This window comes from Phaethon aethereus (assembly GCF_964289735.1).
Source record: "Phaethon aethereus genome assembly, chromosome: 18".
NCBI lineage: Eukaryota > Metazoa > Chordata > Aves > Phaethontiformes > Phaethontidae > Phaethon > Phaethon aethereus.
In genome coordinates, this window is record NC_138594.1 from 1,719,341 (window position 1) to 1,743,676 (window position 24,336).

The window sequence follows — 24,336 nt, forward strand, 5'->3', positions numbered from 1 at the left end:
TTGCCTCTGCATGGGGTCAGACATATCCATACATCTGCTCTTCTGGCAGAAATAGGACCCAGGAGTCTGGGTGAGATTACAGATAAGACATGTAAACTCTTTTTTAATGAAGCTCCCTGGGTTACACCTTGCTGTTCACTCCCTGAAATCATTCTAAATTCAAGCATTTCTGTGGCCCAAGGAATTAGTTTCTCTTTCCCCATTAGCTGCTTATAATTTTTTTTCCTCTATTTATTTTCTGTCTCTTTGAAGGTTTAAGTGGCTAAGGCAGTCCCTGTGACCTCCTGTGCCACTTTGTGAGAATTTCCCCACTCCTCTGGCAAGTATTGTCATTATTTGTCAGTGAGAAACAAGGCTTTTTCAGCAAAATGCCACTAATCTGAGGGATAAACCACCTGAAAGTTTACCTCCTGGGGTAATCCTCTCAATCACCTCCATTCAAATACCATATTTATGGCAAAATCAGCATTGTCAAATTGATTTCTCCTCCTGGATTACTTGGATGTCTGTTCTTGATTACTTGATGTCCTTGATAACTACAGTTACTATATCACTCAGAAACAACAGGTTTGCTGGCAAAATCCACCACCAAGGTTCTGCAGGGCTAAACTCAGAAGGATTTAAGAGAAATCGTCTGAGCTTTTTATCCTGCATGCTGCAACACTGAGTAAGAGGGGACCCTTTGTGAGACCCTGCTGTCCCATTGCTCTGTGCAACCCATTTTGCAGGCTCACCACAATGTGCCGGGTGATTTTGGGAGTTTTACTCTCACTACTTGGAAGGGAGTCTGAGAACTTTTACAGGGAGCAAGGTTCCCTCAGGAACTTTTGCTCACATGTAATTCCCTGTCAAGGGATGTTAGAGGAGAAAATTTAGGCATAATTGAATAATATCAGACCCTTCTGGGAGCTATATAAAATTGTGTGGGCAGACAGCTTGCTCCAAGGATGGTGTTTGTGATACTGTGGCTCTCGTGTCATCCCTCTTTTGTTCACTGTCACATGGTAAGTCTCTTCATGGTGCATTGGCTCTTTCTCAGAATGTAGGCAGAGAAGAGCATTTCTGTGGGGAGGCTCCAGCCTTGTCTGTATTGCATGGTACCAGGGATAACCAGGGTGGGCTTCCCCATGGAAAGGAAACAACATGGCAGGCTGCTGCTGCCACTCAGATTAAGTCCATGGGTTGTTGGCTGCAGCAAGAGTATGTGTCTTTTCTCTGTGGATTTATTTTCTTTTTGCAAATACTTCTGTAGTCCCCCAGTTACAGCCCAGGCAGAGTTTGCTCTTGGCTGAAGAGCCCTGCTGAACATCACCATAACATCAGCAAACCAATATCCTGCAGTGCAGTGTTGCTTCACCCCCCAGAGAGGCTGGGGAAAGAGCTAAATCAAGCTCAAGCTCTATGTATCCCTGTGTTGGCTCTGTCAGAGAGCACAGTGGCCCAGAGGCCTCCATACAATGGCTTGTTTCCCTGCATCCCCCATGCTCCAGGTTTTATTTACAATCACTAGGATAGAAGCAGCCACATGTTCCTGCTCTCTGCTGGGTCATGGCTAGTGCTACTTGCACAGCGTTAAAAGGCCTATTAGCATTTCCATTTTTCTCTCTTTTAAGATGCACACGCAAATAATCAAGTTGCTTCTTTATCTGCATTTTGGTAAGACCTGGATGGTGCACGCTGGCCTTTCTGCTGTGTCTCTGTGTATGCGAGATGTGAACAGGGCACACAGACAGGTAGCACAGACCAGGGAGCTCTGAGGATGCTTCTGCTTTGCAGCTGCCTTGCAGGCAAGGTCTTGCCCATGATGGTGATGGCAAGGGCATGGGAAAAGCACAGGAATCTTGTATCCACACTTTTGCCATCAGCAGCATGAACGTGGACCAGCCCAGGGGAATGACCTTGGTGCTTTGAATGCCCTTCCAATGTGCACACTGGGGATTGGAGGAGGGGTGCCAGCTAGTAGAGAGGAGATGGGTTACTGGGTCACCTGTCTGAAGGACAGACCCTGAGAAGCAAAACACCAAACAAGGATCCCCAGATCAGACAATTGTCTCATTGAATACAAGCATAGACGTTGTAATGGCAGGAAAGGCTTAGGGACATCCGTATGAGCTCCCAGAACATTTCCCGTTTTTCCGGTTGCCCTCCCATCAGCATTACCCACTCACCAGCGCTCATGACACCAGGCTAGACATGGTGCCAGCCCTGGCATGGCAGGGAAGCCTGCCCTCCCTTGGCACAGCCAACGCTCCGGGGTGCTGGCCATGCACAGCGCTCACCACAGCCCTGTGTCCTGGCTTGCTCACCAATGTCGAGCCACGGGCTTCTGCAGTTTCTGGCTCAAGCACTCCATTTTGCTGGCCAGTGTCACTGCAGTCTTGACAGTCAGCTGGCAAACTCCTCGTCCTTATGAGCGACAGGCTGCTATGGCCTGGCTTTCATTGCTGAAAAAGGAGAGCTCCTTTACCTGCAGGTAACTAATGTGTGAGGACAAAGAGGAGGTAAAACTGCAGGCTCACCTTGGGCTAGGGGAAAATCACACCCTTTTTAAGAAGTGATAGTAATTTCATGGTCCAAACTGGCACAAAGGCAGATACCCCTATGGACTCCTTGCTCAGTCGCTCTAGACTAAGAAATTATGCCATTTTTGTAGGACATTAGGATGTCCTACACATTCCAGGTACATGCTGGGCTGCTGTGAAAACACAAATTGTTGAACAGCTACAAGCTCTGCAGCAAAACGGGAAAGTGGTGTGAGTGACTGATGGCTGGACGGTTTGTGCAGTGATGGAGGTGGGAAGGGGAATGAGATGAAGTAACACCATATCCAAGAGGTCTTAGAGTACTGGGCCAGCCAAACCAATGCCTGTGTGCACCCCTGCCTGCACCAGTGTATCCTGAGCTCACTAGTAACACTGATTTTTGCACATCATCTGCTCCACTGCTCAGCAGGGATGAGTTCAGCCATGGCCATGTGTTCATAGCAAAAGGGATGATGCACACTGCCGTGGGTTCAGTCAAGGACATGATGCTCCTGACCATCGTTTTCACTCCTGAGCTACAAAGAGTCCTCTTCTGTGATGGGCCAGGACTTGAAGCACTGTAAGGGCAAAGGCTGGGACCTGAACATGCTCTGCAACACTATTATCAGTTTGGTAGTGAGGACACATGCACCAAGCCCCTGCTACAAACTCTTCCAGCTGCATGCCCAGCAGCACACCTCACCTCCTAGCACCTCCTGTCACAGGGTGACATCTCCATCTCTGGGCAGCCATGAGCAGTCTCTTGCAGTGTCACAGCTTCATGATGCAGGGCAGACCTGTTCCTCGGGGTGCCCTCTCCTGCTTCCTAGTGTCTCTGGGAGAATCCCCTTGCCCGAGACCAGTACGTCGTGGTTATTGCTTTGCCCTCAAGGTCTTCTATTTTCCACTAATTTTCCTTCTTATCTTGACCAGACTGATTATCTTTACAAGCAACAAATTTCACAAGAAGCCTGAGTGGGCCACTGACCCACCTAAACTCTTCGTATCGTCTTGTGCCATCTTTGATCTACATGTAAACCTGCTCTTCTAATAAAACTTCAGACTATAGGGGGTAATGGAAAATCACTATAATATACATATAATATACTATAATATCTCTGCTAGCAAACAAATCAAAGCATCAGTATCATCTTGGTGAAGTCTCTGAGATAAACATCCTCAATTGTCTGTTGATGGTATCTGTCGGGATATTACTTTTAAATCTCTCCTGTGGCATGGCTGATGTTATCGCTTCGGCTGAGTTAGTTAACCAAACTCTGCAGTACTGTGTGCTATTTAAGTACCAATGGGCCAGATGGGGTGCATTTCCTCACAACCCTCAGGCAGTGCTGATTTTATAATGACTCTCCAAGCTGGGGCTGATTACTGCATGTGATCTTCACAAGCTGTAAGGATGATGCATTTGGGGGAAATTAGACTGCAATTTAAAATTTATTATCCAAGGGCCACGAGACCTGTTCCAGGAGACCCACCAATAGATCAAACCACTACTCCAGATGACTTTGAGAAGTGAAGAATAGCTTTAACATCCAGGATTTCTGAGAGAACTACTCCAGACTTTTACAAGGTCATGCTGAAAATCTGAACCCAAGATCTTTCCCAGCACCCTATCTATAAGACAAAAGATAGTTTTCCAAGGAAATCTGAATCACAGCAAGAATTAAGTTGGCAAAATGCATGAGTCATTCACTTTATAAGTACTACAAAGACTAAAATCTGGGATGTCCCTACTTCTCTGCCAACACAACTGTTAGGCTAGGACCACTGTAATGCAAAACAAGGACCAAAACTGTAAAATTTCTGTAAAAAAAAGACATTTCCTCCTGAACCATGAACCAGTCTTTGAAATACCTCCCCAATACGTGAGCTGCCCAGACAACATTGCAGCTGAAATGGCAAAGGACAGTCATGTGCTTTCATTAGTGTGAACCTCAGAATACATTCAGAGTTTTTTATTTACTTCTTGTGAAATCTTCGTAAGACTGTTCAGACATTACAGGCAGTTTTGTAACTTTACAGAATTTCAGTGAAGTCACAGCTTTAATTGTTGGCCTGTGCACACAAAACCAAGCCAGCAAGGTTAGGCAAAATTGCTAGGGTTCATTTGATGAAAAATACCACACACCGTCTTAGTTATTTCATCAACTAAAGAAACATTGGCTAGAAACCCCATGCCAGCTGGCCCGAGCCCTAAGAAAGCTTTTGTGCTCCCAAAGGTGTAAAAAAATTGTATTAAGCACCAAAAAAGGTATTTTCATACTTCCTAATTACTCACCTAAGGAGAAAATCATTGACACGGAGGGAAATGACGAAGCAGTGGGGACAGGAATGCACAGATAGAGTGCTCATCTTTAGGAAACTTCAACATTCATTGGGAAGCAATTTAAGATCTAACCTGATGTTTCCTCTCCTGTGTGGCTACAAGGAGCAGAGCCAAGTGCTGCGAGTGAGCGTTAGGCTGCAGGACTGTAACGTGTAAAACGTGCATGAACAAGGAGTTTGCCATTGAATGGAACAAACCCTTTATTTCATCCATAAGTGGGGAAACCTATGGAAAAATACCACACTAATTTGAGCTATTGTGTGAAGGGATGTAAGTCAGAAGAAGGAGAGATGGCAAGTAAATTATAGATTTGAAGACTGACAGAACAGCTGTAAACAGCCATGACAAGATCTGGAGGTTTGGACAGGTCCCCACTCAAAGTGCTTGCTTAGATCACTGGAAAAGAAAGGGAAGAGCATTGGCACCAAGAATAAAGGGAGACAGTGTTTGTAAAGCAAAGCACTGAGAAAGATAAGGTTTGCCCTTGGAAGTAAGGAAGAAAAGGGATATTGATGATTAGGATTGTTTATGTTGGGGTACTCTGGTTACAGTAAAATTTAGTGGTTCTTTTTGAAGCAAACAGAAAGCCCGAGAGAACTCTGAGTGGGTTTAGAGAGCTCAAAAATAAACAAAGCTGTGGCCTGGATCGTCTAGTATTTGTAAACAGGCCCTGAACACGGCTCATCTGGAAGAGGAGCTCGTGAGCAGTGGGGAAATGGTAAAGAGGAGACTGGAGAATCACAGGGTAATCTGAGCTCGGAGGGGCCTTGGGAGGCCCAACCTTCTGCTCAAAGCTGGGTCAGCTCCGAGATCAAACATGGGTCCTCAGGGCTTTATCCAGCCTGACCCTGACAGCCTCCAAGGAGACAGACTGTGCAACCCTGCCGGGTACCTGACCCAGCGCCTTGCCGCCCTCACGGGGAAGAGGCCTTCCTTCCACCCGGCTGGCACCTCCTGACATGCTGTGACAGGGCCCGGCTCCGGCTCCTCCACGGCCTCCTCCTCTCACGTACCGCGAAGCCACCAGGCCCCCCCCCAGGCCCTCTCACCCACGGGCTGCCCGGCCCGGCCCGGGCCTGGCCCAGCCCCGCACGTCCCGGCAGGCCGCCGGCACGGCCGCTCGCCGCGGCAGGAGCTGCAGCGGGCTCAGGCCGGGCCCAGGAGCAGCCGCGAGACCGCGGAACGACCCGAGAGAGGCCGGCGAAAAGGGCGGGGTGTTGCTAGGCACGGCGGTTGCTAGGCGCCCGCGTTGCTAGCCTCCCGCGAGGCGCCGCTGAGCACCGCTCCTCAGCGTACGGCGGAGAAGTTCCGATTGGGTAAGCCGCGTCACGTGAAAGCGGACGGTGGCCGAGTCGGGCCCGAGAAAAAGCGCCTCGGGGGCGGGTCGGCTGGAGCAGCCTCTCGCTTCTCATTGGCTCACTCTCAGCACATGGCGAGGGGTCGGCGCTGAAGCCGCTGCGCGCCTATTGGCGGCAGGCAGCGTGGGGCGGGGGCGGGAGGACGCGCGCGGATGTGGGCCCTGGTGCGGGCGCTGTCGCTGCGGCCGTCGCCGGTCTTTGGCCTTGCGTGGCGGCGGCTGGCGGGCAGGACCATGGCTGAGGGCCCCTCGGCGGTGCGGCCGGCGCGGCGGCCCAAGGACGTGCCGCGGCACCTGTGGGCCCGCGAGCGGCGGCGGAGCGCGGGCACGGGCCTGGCAGGGCCCAACACCGTCTACGTGCAGGTGGTGGCGGCCGGGAGCCGCGACGCGGGCGCCGCCGTCTACGTTTTCTCCGAGTTCAACCGGTGAGTGTGAGGCCGCGGGGACGCCCGCCCCGCCCGGGCGGGGGCCGGGGCGCCCTGCCCGGGCCTGCCCTGACCCCTCTTCCCCTCAGGTACCTCTTCAACTGCGGTGAGGGCACACAGCGGGCCATGCAGGAGCACAAGTAAGTGGGGGCGACCGGGGGGGCTGCCCCGGTTTCTCCTCCCCGAGAGTGCATTGGTCGCTGCTCACCCCTGTTTCGCCCCTCAGGCTCAAGATCTCCCACCTGGACAGCATCTTCCTCAGCCGGGTGGCCTGGGCAAACGTTGGGGGGCTGCCAGGTGAGTGGAGGGGCTGGCTGGGTGCCCCAGTGGCAGCCTGTCACTGATTCCTCTCACAAGGCCCAGTTGTAGGCAGCAGTTGTCTAGGCCAGAGGTGGCTGATGTGTAAGCTGCCCGATGAGTGGTGCATGGGATCTTTTAAGTAGCAGTCGAGAGAGGAAAAACGCTGTCAGAGCGGCTGGGCTGCACGTGGGCGTCTGCAGCGGTGTGATCTCTGTGACTGTATGGGCACACATGGTGGAAGAGGCGCGCTGCCTCTGCAGCGTGCATGGCTTTATCTACCCTAAGTCTTCTAGAGGAGAAGTCATTACCGACGTTGCATGGCCAGCAGGGAGTCAGACTAATTTGGGTTCAAAGGGGCCTACCAAGGTTTCTGGCCCACTGCTGTCCTCAAAGCAGACTGAGATTAGAACAGATCACTTAGGATCTTGTACATGAAAGTTATAGAAATCTTCAAGAAAGGAGGAACAATCTGTTCAGGTAACTTGTTCCAAATTGTAGATATTTTCTTTATTGGTGGAGATAAGTGACTTGATGAAACTGCCACAAAGCTGAGGCAATACTGAATTTGGATCTGAGTTCAGTTCTGGCCTTTGTGGAGAGGTCCAGCACTCCTGGGTGCTGAGTGGGATCTTTCTTGTATGATTCACCAGCAGTTAGTGGGGCTGTGATAAAACTGTTTCTGTGCTTTCTTTTAGGTATGATTCTCACGTTAAAGGCTATGGGGCTTCAGAGATGTCTTTTCCTAGGGCCGCCAAAGCTGGTGAGTAGGGAAGGCTTGCAGAAGGGAGAGCGAACCCATCAAATGTTAAAGCTTACCTTAGAATTGGGGGAGCTGATATCAAAGGAATGAAGCATAGAATCATAGAATAGTTTGGGTTGGGAGGGACCTTTAAAGGTCATCTAGTCCAACACCCCTGCAATGAGCAGGAGCATCTTCAACTAGATCAGGTTGCTCAGAGCACTGTTCAACTTGACCTTGAATCATATAGCTGTAAAATGCTGGTCTGAGTTAGTGCCAGTCCGAACGTTCTGCCAGAACAGCTGGCTTTAAAAAGCAAATCTACAGTTAACACACAAGACAGCATCAGACTTCTGCTCCTTAAAACTGTCTTGTTATATTATAATATTATGAATTTTCAAATCATGTTTTGCAAAAAGGGTGTCCTTTGTTCTCCTGTCTGTTCCCTCCCCATTTTCTTTAAATAGAAACTTGGGTCTCTTATCTCCTGCTCAGCATGATCCTTGCCAGCCTAATGCCATGTCTAGGCTGAAAATTTCCAATCCTCAGCATCGTTAAGTTCATTGCAACATCTCCTGACTAATCATATTGATGGAAGGGATGGGGAGAGTGGTTCTTTATTTTCCTTCCTCTTTCTAAATGAGTAATGCTCTCTGGAGGTGGGATACCTGCCCGGGCTTTTTGGCTGGCTGTGCGCTGCCCAGTTCTTGCCTGACTGGGCATTAAGCCTTTGGCTTCACAGAAAGTAACTGTAACTGCTAAAAGTGGTGCTTGTAATTGCACTGCTTGGGCGCTCTCTCCTGATACACTGTCTCTTTTCCAGCAAAACTACTTGAAAGCGATCCGACTCTTTCCTGGGCCCCTAAAAAGGATGGATTTAGGTATGTAGGTGGGTGATGTGTAGCTAATATGAATTTGTAACTTCTTTTTGTTCCAGCTGTAGCCAAGGTTGCATTGAACAGTAACAACTTCAGAATAAATACCTCTGGTTTATATCTGCCCAAAGAAAGTTTTAAAGATTTGTTTTGGTCTGATACACTGTTCAAATCCATCACAAGAACTGCCTGGAAGAAAACCAGTGTTTCCAGCTCTGTTTCTAGTAGGCCGCTGCCTGTCTGTCCAACTAGTGGACACTGTTCGGTTTCAAAGCGCTGTGAAGGCAATCTGCTTCCAGACACGGCCAGTGAACTTGCTTACTGTGGTATCATGGACTAATTTTTCTGGATGATGGGCTTTTAAGAACTTTAATTATTCATTGATCTCTGCAGTTGGGTAGAGAAAGGGAAAGGGGACATTCAGCAGATTTTGTTTAAGAAAGAAGAAATTTATTTTCCTGATCTAAATTCTTGTGGAGTATGAATCTCTTCTTACAAACTTGTTAATGCTGGGTTTTGATCTCTTTCCAGCTGTGCAATTGCACACAGAGCCTGAATATAAGGACGAGACGATGACAGTCTACCAAATACCTCTTACAGGTGAGCATGTGACACTGTAGTTGGACAGGAGAAGCACTTGTTCAGTAACCATGCTTAAGGTGGTTAAAGGAGCGGCTTCTGTTTGAAGCCTGAGTAAGGAGAGGTTTATTAATTTGCATGTTTTTTCTCAGGAGAAGGATCTCTTTTAAAGTAACAAGACCTGTTGAGTCAGGGCCTTGGTTTGTTTCTTTAGGTGTGGATGTATAGAATGACATGTGAAACATCACTGGACTTGTCTTTAGCCAGCTGAGTTTCCTTACTGCTGGAAACTGCAATACTTAGAGTACAGGCACAGACTTGACAATCTTTAGCAGTTTTGAGAGAATCTGAAGGACTTGGGTGTCAGATAGCTCCTGAAATAAGTGACTAGAGTATGCAAGTGTAAGTCAGACTGGGGGGGAAGAGCTCTGTATTCTGGTGCAGTTTAAACATGACTGTCATGGAAGAGGGAATGCTACTCGTGCTTTTCTTATCTGTCCCTTCTGATTGAGTGATCTTTGGTTTTATTGGATTTGGGACAGGAAAACCACTAGCTGCTGAAACTACATTGTGTCAGAGTCCTGGAACATCAACCCAATGTGGAAACAGCCCTAAAGAGGACACAGGGCCTGGATCCCCAAGAGCTGCACAGCAAAGCTTGGAGGAGGGCAAGGAAAAAGAAAGCCCAAAGAAAACAGGTGAAAAAAATGGAATGACCTTTTTAACTTTAATGAAATGGTGCCAAATTAAGGATATGCATTTGTCCTCTGAGCTGTTTGCTCTCTGGAAGTGAGGTCTGTTGAGAAGCTCAGCTGAAGGATTACACGGAGCAGAATGAGTTCTGGTACTTAGGAAGTTGATGCAGAACTAATAAAGCCTAGAAATTGGACATGATTCCTACTTGGGGTGTGATTAGTCCCTGCAGTAGTTTGCCGCTGGCTGGAGCGGGTGCGAGTGGATGTTGGAATTGATTACTTTTCAGTCTTGGGCTTTATTTTGGTTTCTCATAGCTGAAACAACAGGCTCTCTGGCCTTAGGTGCTTGTACTGTTTCGCTGTTGTGCTCCAAGTTGGCTGGATGGTGGTGTTCCTGTTAATGCTTTAGCAAACATTGATGTGTTTTGGCTTTAAGAAAAATGATAGTCAGTGATGATTCTAGTAGTTTTGCTTTCTTTTACAGGTGATGAATGGAAGTGTGCAAGCAGGCATCCTGATCTGGTGATGGCTTTCCTTTGTAAAGTAAGCTTGGGCACAAAGATCTCTAAATTGATGTAGCATAGAATAGACTATTTCAGTTGGAAGGGACCTGCAACGATCATGTAGTCCCACTGCCTGACCACTTAAGGGCTCACCAAAAGTAAAGCATATGATTAAGGGCATTGTCCAAAAACCTCTTAAACACTGACTGGCTTGGGACATCAGCCACCTCTCTCTCTAGGAAGCCTTTTCCAGTGTTTGACCACCCTCTTGGTAAAGAAATGCTTCCTAATGTCTTTAGGATATTTTGTCTCACTAAATAGATTTAACTGTAGATAGCATTTTCAAGCAGGAATTGAAGCTATATTGTGATTCTGCTTTTCAAAGGTCAGAGTAACTGTAACATGAATAGGAGTGTGTAAAAACTAGACTTTTTTTTTTAGAGATGTTCATTATAAAGCAGCCAATTAAGAATATACAGGTTCCATTCTTGCTAAATGCTTACGGCAGGGACATCTGTCCTGCTTACTTGGCTAAAAAAGGAAGCAAGAAGCAGCAGCATGATCTTGGAAACCAGAAAGTCTAGTAAAAGCTTTTTGGTGTTAAATTAGACTAGTGGCTGCAGAACTGGAAAGAAAAAAAAAATCCCTTGGCTTGTGGAGAAACATTTGAACTGGAAGTATGTGGATCTTGTTTCCTGGCACTCTTTATTTGGCTGATAATTCCTTTTAACTCTTTTCCAGATTCACCCAAAGAAGGGAAAATTCCTAGCAACTAAAGCACAGGAGATGGGCCTGCCAGTGTGAGTACAAGATCCCAGCCTGGGGGATGGGGCGACACCAGGCTTGTTGATGTTGGTAAGTTAAATTGTTGTTTAACTGTTGTTCCAGGGGAACTCCAGCCATTCTTCCCATAATTACAGCGCTCAAAAATGGGGAGAGCATCACTTTTGAAGGCAGAGAGGTAAGATGTATCTATGCTTTCTGCTGTGGCTTTGCCATCCTCCTTCGTGCGCTGGGCTCCCAGAGTGACAATCTTTTTGTGCAGAATGTTTTGCCTACCAATAGGTGTTGGGACATGTTTGGTTGGTTTTGTGTTTTTTGTTTTTTGGGTTTTTTTGGTTTTTTTTTTTTACACCCATTCTTGAGGCAAGAGTGGGTGATGGTTGTCTGCCTGTTCCCTCTCATCCCTGCTAAGAGGTTGGCATGGGTTTTGCTGTTTTTGAGCTACTTCTGGTTAGTGACTGGTCCCTGTTCCAGCCCCAAGCTGTTGTTGATTATGGTTCCTGTGGGGGGGACATGTCCACACTGGGTGGATTTGCTGAGCGTTGAGAGAGCCTGCTTTGGAGCTGCCTGCTGGGGGCTGGCTGATAGAACAGCTGCTGAAAGAGTTGGGCATAGTGGTGCAAGAAGGGCTGCGTGTATGGCTTGACTGTGGTGTGATTGATCTTTGTGTATCTGTCTGCAGCTCTCTCCTGAAGAACTGTGCACACCTCCAGACCCTGGCCCAGTGTTCATTGTGCTGGAGTGTCCTCATGAGGGCTTTGTGGATGCCATCTGTGAGAACGAGACCTTTCAAAGGTAGAGAGGCGGGGTGACCTGGAGTGTGTGGGGGAAGACATCTGTGCTGAGCTTTGCCAAAGAGAAGTTCTTGTTCTGTTCTAGATATGTTGGTTCTTGTGGCTGATGTCTGATCTGTTGGGCACTATTAAGCACCTAGAGATGCAGGAAAGGACTGGTGCTGCATTTTGAGCCTTTCAAGAAAGGCAGGCCTGTGCAGGACCTGTGGGGCTCTGTAACTGCAACAGGCCTGTCTTCCCTCAGGGGCCTCCAGGGAAGGAAATGTGCACTGGTGTCTTGCTGGGGAGCAATGTAGAGACTGCCGCTTCCCTGTGCGGTAGAAGCCTGGACTGCATGTGAAGTCTCTGTAAGGCTTACGCAGAAGCATGTCCGGCTTTTGAAAGGCTCTGCAGATGTTGTTCCTCCTGGAGGAGAGGAACTGCCCTGGTAGGGAGAGTGGAGGTGTCAGCAAATGGCAGGCTTGGGTCTCATGCTTACCGCGATGTGGAGCCTAGAGCTCCTGGGCTGTGCTCTTAGGATCTGTGCTCTACCTGCTTAGTAGAGCACTAAGATGGGAGAGGAGAGGGGATGCCAAGGTGTTGGAGGACTGAAGTGCAGGTATTCTATTCATATTGGAATGTGCCCCAGGTACCAGGAAGGACTTCCGGAGAACAGGGTGGCCTTGGTTATTCATGTGACTCCAGAGTCAGTGCTTCGGGACAGCCGCTACCAGCAATGGCTGGAAAGGTATGTGATCTTCTCAGTACTTGGTTTCATGTCACTGTTGGGGAGCATGTTCTTATGGTGCAGATGTTTTTCCCAGAGTAGAAATAGCTGTGGGCTGGCAGCAGGACTCTGCAGGCTTAGTTGAGATTTTAGCCAATGACTTGGGTGTGCACATATGCCCAAAACTAATGTGGGGCTGCAGCTGTTGTGCACTTTATTGTCCTCTTACAGATTTGGACCTGGAACTCAGCACTTGGTGCTCAATGAGAACTCCTCCACGGTGCATAACCCACGCAGCTACAAGATCCAAACTCAGCTGAACCTCATCCACCCAGAGATCTTCCCTCTGCTCACCACCTACCAGAGCAAGGTAGGCCAGGCCCCACTTGCCTGTGTACCTCATGCCCCTGAACAAAGAATGTGTTTAATGCCACTCTTCTCCCTGTAGGAAGAAGAGGCTGTGTGTAGTGTGCCCATCGTGCGAGGAGAGTGCCTCTTGAAATACCATTTCAGACCACAGCAGGAGTGGCAGAGGTCGGTGGGAATCTTTGACTTAGCAGTTTTTGGGTGTTGGCTTGAAGCAGCTTTTTAGTGTGAGGCTGGGCTGGGGAGGATGGTGTGTCAAGTACCCTTTGCAGATTCTTATTGGCGACCATGCTGGGGTAGCTGCCAAGCTTTCAGCTGTGCCTTTAGGGGTGTCCCTGTCCCTGAAAGCCTCAGACAAGGTGTGGGACACAGATGAGTGAACCACTGAAAACACCACCTGGCCAGTGGTGTGGCGTGTCATTTCTGTCCCTTGCTCTTGTAGCCTTATGTGCTCCTCTGTCCTTTGCTTTGACCTTGTATGCTGTGCACCTACCATGGCTATAGCACAGCAGATGGTGGCAGGGAGAGACTTTTTGAGGAGCCTGGTGAAAGCCTTATCAGGCTTTCTGGGTCTTCAAATGGTGTCAGAGCTGAAAAGACCAGGTGGTTAAGCTCTTGCAGACATTCCACTGGTGCTTGCTTTGTGGGCAAGTAGGTGGAGCTACTTGATGAGGATCTTAAGGGCAGGGGACCACGTGGTGCAAAGGGATACCAGCTGCCGTGGCTCAAATTTCTGGCTCTGTTGGGCAGAATAGGAGGACTCACATGCCAAGAAGAGTTTAAGTTTCTCTGCTTAAGGTGTCTGAAGGCCTGTAGTACTGCACATGCTCTGATGCAGGACCAGGACACAGGTCCCTTATGCTTTTGAGTGATGCCCAGAGCCCCTTTGGGTGATTGTTTCTCTTCGAGTTGTTCTTCATGCTGCCTTGCAGAGCCCTCTAGTGTCTGGCAGCTCTCTGGATCTGGACAGCGCAGAGGAGCATAGTGCTATTCCAGGAGCTTCTATAGTTGTTTGGAATGATTATCTCTGTGGCGTGTCTCAGCTCAACCGGGCCTTTTTGGCACATGCCATGCTTGTGGGTGTATCTTCCCTCATCCCTCAAAATGGAACTTGGAAGGAGCGTTTGACTCCTTGTTATAAGGCTGTTTTGGCACAGTAATTTAGCACTTTTCTCTGAAAAGTGCTGTCTTTTCAGTTCCTACCCTGCCCCATCCTGATACATGGCCTGTTCTTTCAGAGATGCTGTGACTGTCTGTGATCACAACGCATTTGTTAGTGAAGCCTTGGATCTCCCTGACTTCCAAACTCGTGTGAAGGAGTGCAAAGAGAGCCTGTCTGCTGTACCAGGTAAAGATCAGCAACTCGTCTTGGAGCAGTGTAATGGGAAATAGGAGGTCTTGCTGAGCCACTGCTTTAAAGCCCAGACAAAACTGTGAACATGCAGTTTTCCTGCTGCCTGAGAGGTGCTCTTAAGTCCTCCTGGAGCTGTGCAGAGGACAGGCTTAGTGCAAACTGAGTTAGCTCATTTCAGTTCGATTTATGCAGTCTTGTGCTTCTGGTTTTCTAAAGCTGCTAGGTGTGGGATTGAGTGCTGTTCGGGGCAGAGACAAAGCACCCGTGTCATTTCTCCGAGTTGACCAGAGCTCTACTTGTGTTGAATGCTGTCATAGCAGCCACAGTGCAAGTCCCTATGTCTGGGAGAATTCTTGCTCTAGAATCAGGTCCCCATGGGACCTCCTCTCAGTTTCAGTTGACTTGTTGGCAGCGAGGCTTTCATGGTACGACACAGCACCACTTGCTGTCTGCATCCTGATCCCAGGGAGAGTCAGGGCACTGTAGAACAGGAGTCAGGTCCTTCTTGAACTGCCAGCTCTGTCACAGGCAATGAGCAGAGTCCTTGTTTGCCTGCCTTTGGACATGCAGTTATGCACTGTGACGTGTTTTCTTGGTGGGGCTCGTTCTGTCTTCTGTCTTCCCTTGTAAACCTTGCTGCTGTAGGGAAGCCAGAGGTTGAGGGAGGCAGAAATGAACATGCTGGACAGGACATGTAGACTCTGGAGTTACTAGACTGTTGAACTAAATGGTGACTGACTGGGCAGTATGTGGATAACGTTTACTTACAAACCCATGTTGTCTGTTTTCTCAAGGAAATGTGGATGCATATCCTGAAATTGTGTTCTTGGGAACAGGATCTGCGATTCCAATGAAAATCCGAAATGTCAGTTCCACACTGGTAAATACCAGGTAAATTCCAGCATCATGCATTCTGCTCAGAGAGACCCAGTGTTTCAAGAGAGTGTTGCCCAAGGGCTGATTTGACCTGTGTGTTGATGGCACAGGGAGAGTGCCCCTGTTGTGGAGTCTGTAGGACTTCAGTTTCAGGCACCTGTCTCTCTGTAAGTGGGGAAGACTGGAGAGCCACCTGTAAAGCCAAATATTTAATGTCTTAATTCATTTTACCATCTGCCCCAAGGGTGTGTTCAGCATCAACACAAGACAAGAATGAGCTATGCAGACAGAACGGTCTTTCTAAAGCCTTGGCTAGTAGGACTGGAGTAGCATTTAGAGGTGTAGTGCACTGAGAGCTTTCTGCCTTCCAACCCAAAAGATCCCCCTCCTGAATGGGGCCTTGTCAGAGTTCATACAGTGGCTGCTAAATGCCTTTGTCACTTGTCTTGCCAGCTCTACCCGATCCTTGCTCTTGGACTGTGGAGAAGGAACATTTGGACAGCTCTGTCGCCACTATGGAGAGCAAGTTGACCAAGTGCTGTGTAACATAGCAGCTGTGTTTGTGTCCCACATGCATACAGACCATCATTCGGTAGGTTGAGTGTGTTGGAAGGAGAAGGGGTTCTATGCAGGCATGCTCTGCTGTTTTGGATTCAGATGTAGCTGCAGCTGGTGAACACCAGCTGCCCTGCTGTTAGGGCTGCACTTCCCCTCTGCATTCCCCAGGCACTCCTGAACCTGTCTGTGTTTCTAATTTCCTCTTCTTGCTGGGATCATCCAGAGTTGTAATTTTTTAGCAGTGTCCAACCCAGCTTCCTTTTTATTGCAAAGCACTGCTGCAATAAATAGTCATGGAAGGACCAGTTGGTCTATTCTAGATTTGGCCTGATCGGGGCAGGCTGTTTGCTGGTCTGCAGTCTTGTGTCTGGAAGCCACACTGGGTTTGAGATGTTGGGTAGAGACTTTCTGCTCTCCACCCCTGTTTTGGGAGCAGACACAGCAGCACTGGGAAGGGCTGGGGGGCTTGTGTTGTGGGCTGCTGGCCACCAGCTTGGGGGCATAAGCAGTGACAGTGTTACAGCAGCTCAGCAAGTTACAGTTATTGGAAAAGCAGTAATCATATACTTCTGACTAGGTTTCCAAAAAGTGCTGCTTGCTGAGCTGCAGTAGCACTGTTGTCACTTTACGCCCCAGATTTTTCTGACTACAGCTTGCTGTCTTGTTTATTCCCTTTGCAGGGGTTGTTGAACATCCTGATGGAGAGGCGGAGAGCTTTTGTAAGTAGTACTGTTGTTTCACTGCTCCTGAACTTGCCTTGGAGTGAAGGAGGAAAGCTTCTGAATAGTGGAAAAGCACATTTTGAAATACCCTAGGTATTTCTTATCTCTGATTTGGTGTATACCTAGTACTGATTTTTTTTTTCCCCCCTGCCTTTGCTTTTCCAGGCCGCTCTTGGTCAGGCTTTCAGCCCTCTGTTTCTGGTAGCACCTGAACAGATCATGCCTTGGCTGCATGAGTACCACAACCACTGTGAAGAGATTCTCGGAGACATCAAGTGAGTGTTCTGTGCGGTATGTTGAGAAATGTCCTTGCTGGGTCCTTATTCAAGGCAAACTACTGTTATCCATTCCCTCCACCCCTTCGTTGGCGGTGACTCTGGCACCTTCCGCTGTGTGTAGAACTAGGATGTGCAGTTTGCAAAGGGGAGAATAGGGTTTGTTCCTCAGTTGAATAGAGGCTTACATCCAAGCTTTCCTTTTCCTTAGGAAAGGGAAGTTGGGCAAGTGAAAAAAAATTCCTGGAAGAGAGAGTGTTTGACAGTGGGGAAGAAGTGGTTGGATGAGTTACTGGGGCACTGGATAGTGAAAGCAAGGGGAAAAACAGATGTGCACACCAAAATATCTTGTTTGTAAGATGAACTCTTCTTTTGGACTGAGAAGGAGAAATAGGCTGCTAAATGATAAGATCTGGTTTTATTTTGTACCTGTCCTTAGTTCTCTCTTCTCCCCTCCCTCACAGAATGATTACTTCCCAGTCCCTTGTGAAAGGCTGTGAGAACATCAAACCTAAAGCCAAATGGTTTGTCAGTTCTCTGTTAGAGAACTACGACTTGGCTGAGGTAAGCTCACGAGCTGGCAGTGTCAGTTGCTGTGAGGGGCAAGAGGGGATCTCAGGTCTAACACTTGTATCCTTGTTCAGTTTCAGACTTGTGAAGTCCAGCACTGTAAAAATGCTTTTGCATGTTCAGTGATCCACAAATCTGGCTGGAAAGTAGTCTATTCTGGTGACACAATGCCCTGCATGGCCTTAGTACAAATGGGTAGGTGACAAAAACCCTCTGCTTGAAGAATCTCTTGGAGAAAGTTCTCAAACTGTTAGTATCCGAAGCGGGCACTCCCAAACCCTTGGTGCTATGCTTGCAACACAATGAGGGGCTAAGGGGGGGAAATGAGAGTTCATGTAGGCAGTTGAACTAGTCTATATTCAACTGAAGGTTGAATATATGGTTATTTACACAGGTAAAAATGCTACCCTGCTGATCCATGAAGCAACGTTGGAAGATGGCATGGAAAAAGAAGCTATAGAGAAGACACACAGGTGGGGTGTGTTCTGCTATCACTGTTAGGAAGGCAAAGATGCTGAGCTGGGTTTTGTCCTTGGAGCTGGTGAGGAAGGGCCCAAGTCCTGTAGGTGGTTCTGGTGTGTGTAGAGCTCTTCAGTGCTAAAAATGGTGTGTTGCTCATTGCACCAGCTCTGTAACCCTCACAGCTCCTCTGAACATCCCCAAAGAAAAATGGGGAAAGCTTTTAAGTAGACAATAGTAACTCTGCAAATAGAATAGCCCAAAGGAAAGGCCCTCTGCTTGATTACATTTCGGGACTAAACTCAGGAGTAGAAGAGTCACCTTACCCCTGCAGTTAACTGCACAATTCAAACTGAGTGCTGCAGCCAGCGACACTTAGTGCTGCCCCCAGTGAAAGTGGGGAGGCCTGAGAGCAGCTTCTCGGAATTACATGTGAGTTACAATGCAAGAGAGGTGGGCTTGCTGTCACCCCTGGGACAAGTATTTGAGTAAACTCCTGTCCTCAGTTTGTGGAACTCTAAAATGCAGAGCTCCAAGTAATTACAGCTGCTTTCCTGTGCTCTGAGTCATTTGGAAGTCAAGACTTGCCACCAGTGCAGGTTGCCAGAGGAAGAGGTGCCTGGGCGTGCCTGCAACAAGCAGGGACATCTTGTACTCAGCACGTGATAGACAGTATCTAGTGTTGGCTGCTGGTGTGATGTGACCTTAGGTGCCAAGCAGCCTGCCCTGCCCCGTTGGAGGGGCAGTACTAGCCAGCCTGTGTGTGACCAGAGTATGCAGTGCCGTGTTCCTTTTGCAGCACAACCTCCCAGGCAATTCAGACGGGGATGAAGATGAATGCAGAGTTCATCATGCTCAATCACTTCAGTCAGAGATATGCCAAGATCCCGCTGTTCAGTGAAGACTTCAGTGAGAAGGTTGGAATTGCGTTCGATCATATGAGGGTAAGTTGAGAGCTTTGACCCAGACTGTGGGAAAGGTTTCGGTGTTACTTTGGGATGGCTGATCATGAATTCAATTCTCCACTTGTATTGATATACCATCTCCTTCTGAAGAGTAGTCTCTGAAATGGCCTCTTTTACTGCTGGCAGTGGACATCACCAACATGGGGAAAAGGTGACAGAGTGAGACAGGTGCTGATGGCTCTTGAGAACAGAAGTCCACTCTTAACATACTGAGTACTTGCCTTGTGTCACCTCCCTTCTGTGGTCGCTACTCCCACCTGAAAATGTAATTTTGCTTCCATTCCCATTCCCTTCTCAACTGGTGTGCTGCTTTAATGGCTTTCTGCAAAAGACGTCTGGGAGCCAAAAGCTGCTGCCGTTTGGTCGAATACAGTCATAGCAGTGAGAATAGCTCACTAATCAATCAAAACTTGTAGTGCCCGCATCATTTCTTGTGAAGAAAATGTAAATAACTTGGGGTGTGGCATCTGTGGGCTGACTGCTGTAGGGTTGAAGATGACCTGCCCACTAGTGTCAGTGCAGCTGAAAATTGTCGGCAAGGTTAGGGCTCCCCTGTGCTGGTGCTGCATGCAGGAAGGGGCAGTGCCATCTGCATGGGCAAAAGACACTGGGGAGGATGGAAAACAAAAAGCAGTTCTCTCACAGGTGCTCTTGTGCCTGATGTATTTCAGGTACGTTTTGGTGACTTTCTGACCATCCCGAAGCTGATTCCGCCTCTGAAGGCTTTGTTTGCAGATGACATAGTAGAAATGGAGGAACGGAAGGAAAAACGGGAGATGCGGCTTCTGAAGGAGACTGCTCTAGCCTTGGACAAACTGGCTGGGGGCGAGAACAGGGAAGCACCATGCCAGAAACGGAAACAGGCCAAGAACCATCAGGAACCCTCAAACAAGAAGCTTAAAACAGTAAACTGAAAGAAACAAGGTTGAGAATGCTCTGTAAGAGGTGCCTTGCTCTCTGCAGGCCTCAGGAGCACGCAGCGCCGCAGGCACCATGGAAAAAGGGGCTGGCCTCAGCATCTGGGTTTGCTTGGTCATCAGTGGATCCCCGTGGGCTGAAGCTACCAAGCACGCTGTTAGCAGCGCGAGTCCTTGTGGCAACAGTGTCTGCCCATACATCTCTAGTCCACGTGTCATTTTCCTTTTAGCCAAAAGTTTTCTCTAAACTGTTTTAATTTTTGGTTTTATGCTACAAGCTATTTATAATGTGACAGCAGCAGTTGTGACCTTTGCAAGAGATCAGATCTGAGAAGGCCAGGAGGGGCCGTGGATTTGCCAGAATAAGGCGAATAAGGTCTCGGGGTTATGAGGCATGTAACTGGGTATCAGGACCCAGATCCCAGGAGCAAATTTCACAATAAAATGGGGCCCAATTAATTTTTACGTTAAATTAGGGATGTGAATGCTGCTGTGTTCCCATTTTATTTTGGTATTTCTCAGCCCATTTTTTTGTTTTTCATAAGATCAGTTTTCCAAAACCTTATTTTAGAATCTAATAAACCACCGAACATTGTACAGGAGGCTGTGTTTTGCCTAGATTGCTAATGAGGACTTAGTGAGGGGAAAACAAATATCTGCATTGCTCCAAATGACCTCAGTTGGCTGTTTCTGCATTACAGCACTGTTGTAAAGACCAAGATCTCACCCTGATGCTGGAGCCTCATGCCTGTTCTGGATCTGCTTTCCTTTCTTTACCTGTGCTGCAACTGCATGTGTCTGCAAGCAGGAGGGGGAGCTTTGCGCTGTTTCATTAAGGAGTTAATTTTCAGAGGCAAGTGAAGGCACTGGGGATCCAGGCACTGCTCAGCAAGTGACACCAGCACATATTAAAGATTTAAGACTTAATTTTAAGGTGATGGAAAATGAAGATCCAAACTGGCAGCAAACCATCTTTTGTTGATCACCTGCACTTTAATATTAAGCTTGTCTAAAAGAGGAAACTGGCCTACTGATACAGCTGGGTACCTCAAGCAGAGGCTGCTGAGCTGTTAAGGCTAAGCCAGTACTTGCTCCAGTGCGGGGGTAGATGGGGTCAGGGCGGGGGGCACAGGGCATGGTCCCTGCCGGTGCAGGGCAGGCAGCCCCGCGGCTGCACCCGGGGGGTCTCTTGCTGGGAAAGAACGAACCGCTTCGCACGCGGGGGTGTTAACGGGACACAGGGACGGAGGTGCAGGAGGCCAGGGCGCACAAGCTGCAGCTTCCGCAGGTCGATGCGGGGCAGCGCGGTGGGGCTGGTGAGAAGCTCCGGCCGGCGCCCGGTGGAGGAAGATGGGCCGCGGGCCCGCGCGTCCCCGCCGAGCCCGAGCCGCTCTGCTCGGGGGAAGGCCGCGCTCGCACCGCCCTCGGCTCCGGGCGGGACACCGGGGGCGGCCCCCGCCCCCCCGCCCGGGCCGCGTCCCCCGGGCAACGGCGGCTCCTCCCCGCAAACAGCGGCGGGATGGCGGCGGGCGCGGAGGCGGGCGGCGAGCGGCTGTGGCGGTGCGCGGCGCGGGGGCTGGGGCTCCCGGCGGGGCGCGGGGAGCGCGGGGCGGCGGGGCCGCGGCTGCAGGACTTCCTGCGCGGCGCGGCGGGGCCGGCGCTGCTGGCCTGGCGCGGCCCCGCCGGGGAGCTGGCGCTGGGGCCGCCGCCGCCGCCCGCCGCCGCCCGCCCCAAGGCGGTCTTCTTCCTCCGGCCGCCCGGCGCCGGCCCCGGGGAGCTGCTCTGCGGGGACCTGCCCGCCGACGCCCTGCGGCACTTCGCCGCCGTCGTGGAGGAGGTGAGGCCCGGGCCGCCCCGGGGGCGGCGGGCCTGGGCGCTCGGCAGCGACGGGCTGCCTGGGGCCGAGCGCCGGGACCGGGCGCTGCCCCCTGTCCGTGCGAACGGGCTCCTTGGGCTGCCTCCTGTCTGCTGATGCGCTAGTACCCTCAGCTCCGCCCTTCACCGCACCTCCTGGCCACGGAGGTCTCCAGAGTTCATTCAAGCCTCCCAAATCCCAGTCCACACCAGCTCTGGGCCTGTCTCGGGGTGTTGTTCTGGTGGGACTGATCCGGCTTACAGAATCAAAGAGCGGTAGATGCTGGAAGGCCCATCTCCAGGTCATCCAGGCCAGCTCCCTGCGCAAGCAGGACCACCCAGAGCCAGTTGCCCAGGACCGTGTCAGGTATCTTTTGAGCATCTCCAAGGATGGAGACTCCACAACCTCCCTGAGCAACGCGCACCAGTGCTCGGGCACCCTCACAGGAAAGAATTGTTTCCTGACATTCAGAAGGAGCCCCTTGTAGTGCAGTGCCCAGCTGGGCAAGTGGGCTGATGTTTTCTCAAAGGGATCTTCAAGAGGTTCGAGTGCTTTCTCTTTCCTGTGTTAGTAGCCTGAGCCAGACAGCATTGCCTCGATTTATTCCTGGTGGCCCCTGACCCGGAGAAGTCTCAGCAGTGAGGCCGAAATGGGAAAGTAGAGGAGCTGCTTGATTTGAGAAGCTCTGGTGACACTGTCAGTACATTAAGATGGTGACTGATAGACTGGATACACACGAGTAGGCTGCCAGACTGGGTTGTCTTGGTTTTGTGGGATAATGTGGTCTGGGGAGACCTTACTGCAGCCTGCCAAGACTTAAAGGGGGCTTATAAGGAAGGTGGGGACAGACTTTTTAGCAGGACCTGTTGTGATAGGACAAGGGGTAACGGTTTTAAACCAAAAAAGGGCAGATTTCAACTAGATATAAGGAAGAAATTTCTGACAATGAGGGTGGTGAAACCCTGGCCCAGGTTGCCCAGAGAGGTGGTAGATGCCCCATCCCTGGAAATATTCAGGGTCAGGTTGGATGGGGCTCTGAGCAGCCTGCTCTAGTTGAAGATGTCCCTGCTCACTGCAGGGGGGTTGGACTAGATGGCCTTTAAAGGTCCTTCTCACGGTCTCTGCACAAACAGTGATTTTTGCACCACGGCTTTGTTTGTAAGGGATGGCAGGTAGCACATGATAGGCATTGTAAACACCATCTGCTACACGAGATTTTGGGGTAGGAGCACTTTAGCAGGTCCTGTTAGAGCCTCTTTCCTGGCTGCCTGCAGCAGTTGGGATTGTGCACCCTGACAGCCAGTTTGCAGGCTTTCTGGCCCCCCGGCCCCTGCAGGTGGTGTGTCTGTAGGGAGCAGATCGTGCCTGTGTTTAGTCCCATCTTCCTCGCAAACCACTTCAAGGAAAACAGGATGGTGGTGCTGGGTCAGGAGGACACGGTGGGCCTGCGAGGAGGTGAAAAGGGTCTTGAGTTTCCTGAGGGTGAGGATGTGCGTTGCTCTGCCTGCTGCACGAGAGCTTCTTGCATTTTATCAGGGCTTTCTAGGACGGTCTTAGAAGAATTTGTCCTGTGAAAGAAATAGTTTGTGTCAAACTCTCCATGGGTTATTTGGGACATCAGGAATAGACACACCAAAACTGTGTCTTTATTCAGTGAGGAAGTGCAGCTGAGCTGCAGACCACAGCTGGGGTGGCCTTATATACCTCTCACTCCAGCTTGTGTTGGCTGGAGGGCACACACCTCCTCTCTCTGGAGCTGGGGGCTCATTGTGAGTTCAGTTAGCATTTTAACAATTAGAAAGAAAACGAACAGCTATTATTAGACTGATTACAACATCACTAGCACTAGCAGTCCACATGATTTAAATAACAGAGAAAAATCTTTCTAATAATGTAGTTAAAACTGTTGAAGGTGAACTCAGCAGTATCTGCGCATGTTCCCTGGGGCTGTGCTCCCCCTTCTTGTGGCTCCCTGAGCACAAAGGCTGCTGATGCCGGTCTTCCTCAGGGCGACAGTGCCAGCTGTGGTTACAGAGAGTCATCAGCATCCTGTGACAGCACCGTGGTGGTGCTGGGCTGCTTTATTCCTTCTCAATTTTGCATCCATTTGTAGCTATTTTTATACCTTTTTGTATCACAGACCATTCTCTTCTCATCAGCCCCAGCTAAAGCTGCTCTCAGCAGCTTCCCCCGTGCCTGGTAATGCAGCGCGCTGTTATTTGTTGCCAGGGACAACTTGGCCTGACAAGGCTGTTGCCAAAGGCTGGTCCCAGAGCAGAGCCAGCCTGCGGTAGGTCACAGACTCTGTGTTGCTATCACAGCTCAAACAAGCCAAAAGCAGCTCAGGTCCAGGCAAGCCCAGACTCGTGCTGAGACCCCACACTATTGGGTCAGTACAAACCCTGGGAACTTTCGCTGATAATGACAGAAGTCATATTTAGTGGGTTGCAACTTTGGAAAATAACCTAAAAATTGTCTATGCTCAAGACCTGCAGTGCAGCTGGGACAGGGACCTAGGTGACCCTCACCAGCAGTAGACCCCAGGAGGTTCCAGAAGACCAGAAGTTCCTTTCAGCACACTGGATGTTGCCATCAAGGGACAGCCTTTGGGTTCAGCCCAGCGCTGCTGGTACCGAAAGGCTTCCGGAAGCCCATGCCACTGCCTGCTGGCAGTGGAATGGGGAGTAAGCACCAGGAGGTGGTGTGAGGACAAGTAGACAAGAGCCTATGGGGCTGTCTCCAGTTGCAGGTTTGAGAGGCTAGGAGAGCCCCAGGATGTGGCTGCTCACGTTGCTCG

At 49.8% G+C, this 24,336-nt stretch overlaps 1 protein-coding gene across 1 annotated transcript; it reads left to right on the forward strand.

Moving 5' to 3' along the window:
- Positions 1–6,306: 6,306 nt before the first annotated feature.
- ELAC2 (elaC ribonuclease Z 2) lies at positions 6,307–19,681 on the forward strand (the record flags this gene model as incomplete). The annotated part of the gene is made up of 24 exons (XM_082008205.1): positions 6,307–6,648; positions 6,738–6,788; positions 6,875–6,945; positions 7,644–7,708; positions 8,511–8,568; positions 9,094–9,162; positions 9,684–9,839; positions 10,321–10,379; positions 11,081–11,139; positions 11,228–11,300; positions 11,805–11,917; positions 12,545–12,643; positions 12,854–12,992; positions 13,071–13,156; positions 14,227–14,336; positions 15,137–15,233; positions 15,672–15,810; positions 16,457–16,495; positions 16,664–16,773; positions 17,238–17,337; positions 17,418–17,538; positions 17,738–17,816; positions 18,602–18,746; positions 19,439–19,681. Exons 1-24 carry the CDS (start codon positions 6,377–6,379, stop codon positions 19,679–19,681), a joined length of 2,553 nt encoding a protein of 850 aa, XP_081864331.1. The 5' UTR covers positions 6,307–6,376.
- Positions 19,682–24,336: the final 4,655 nt, after the last annotated feature.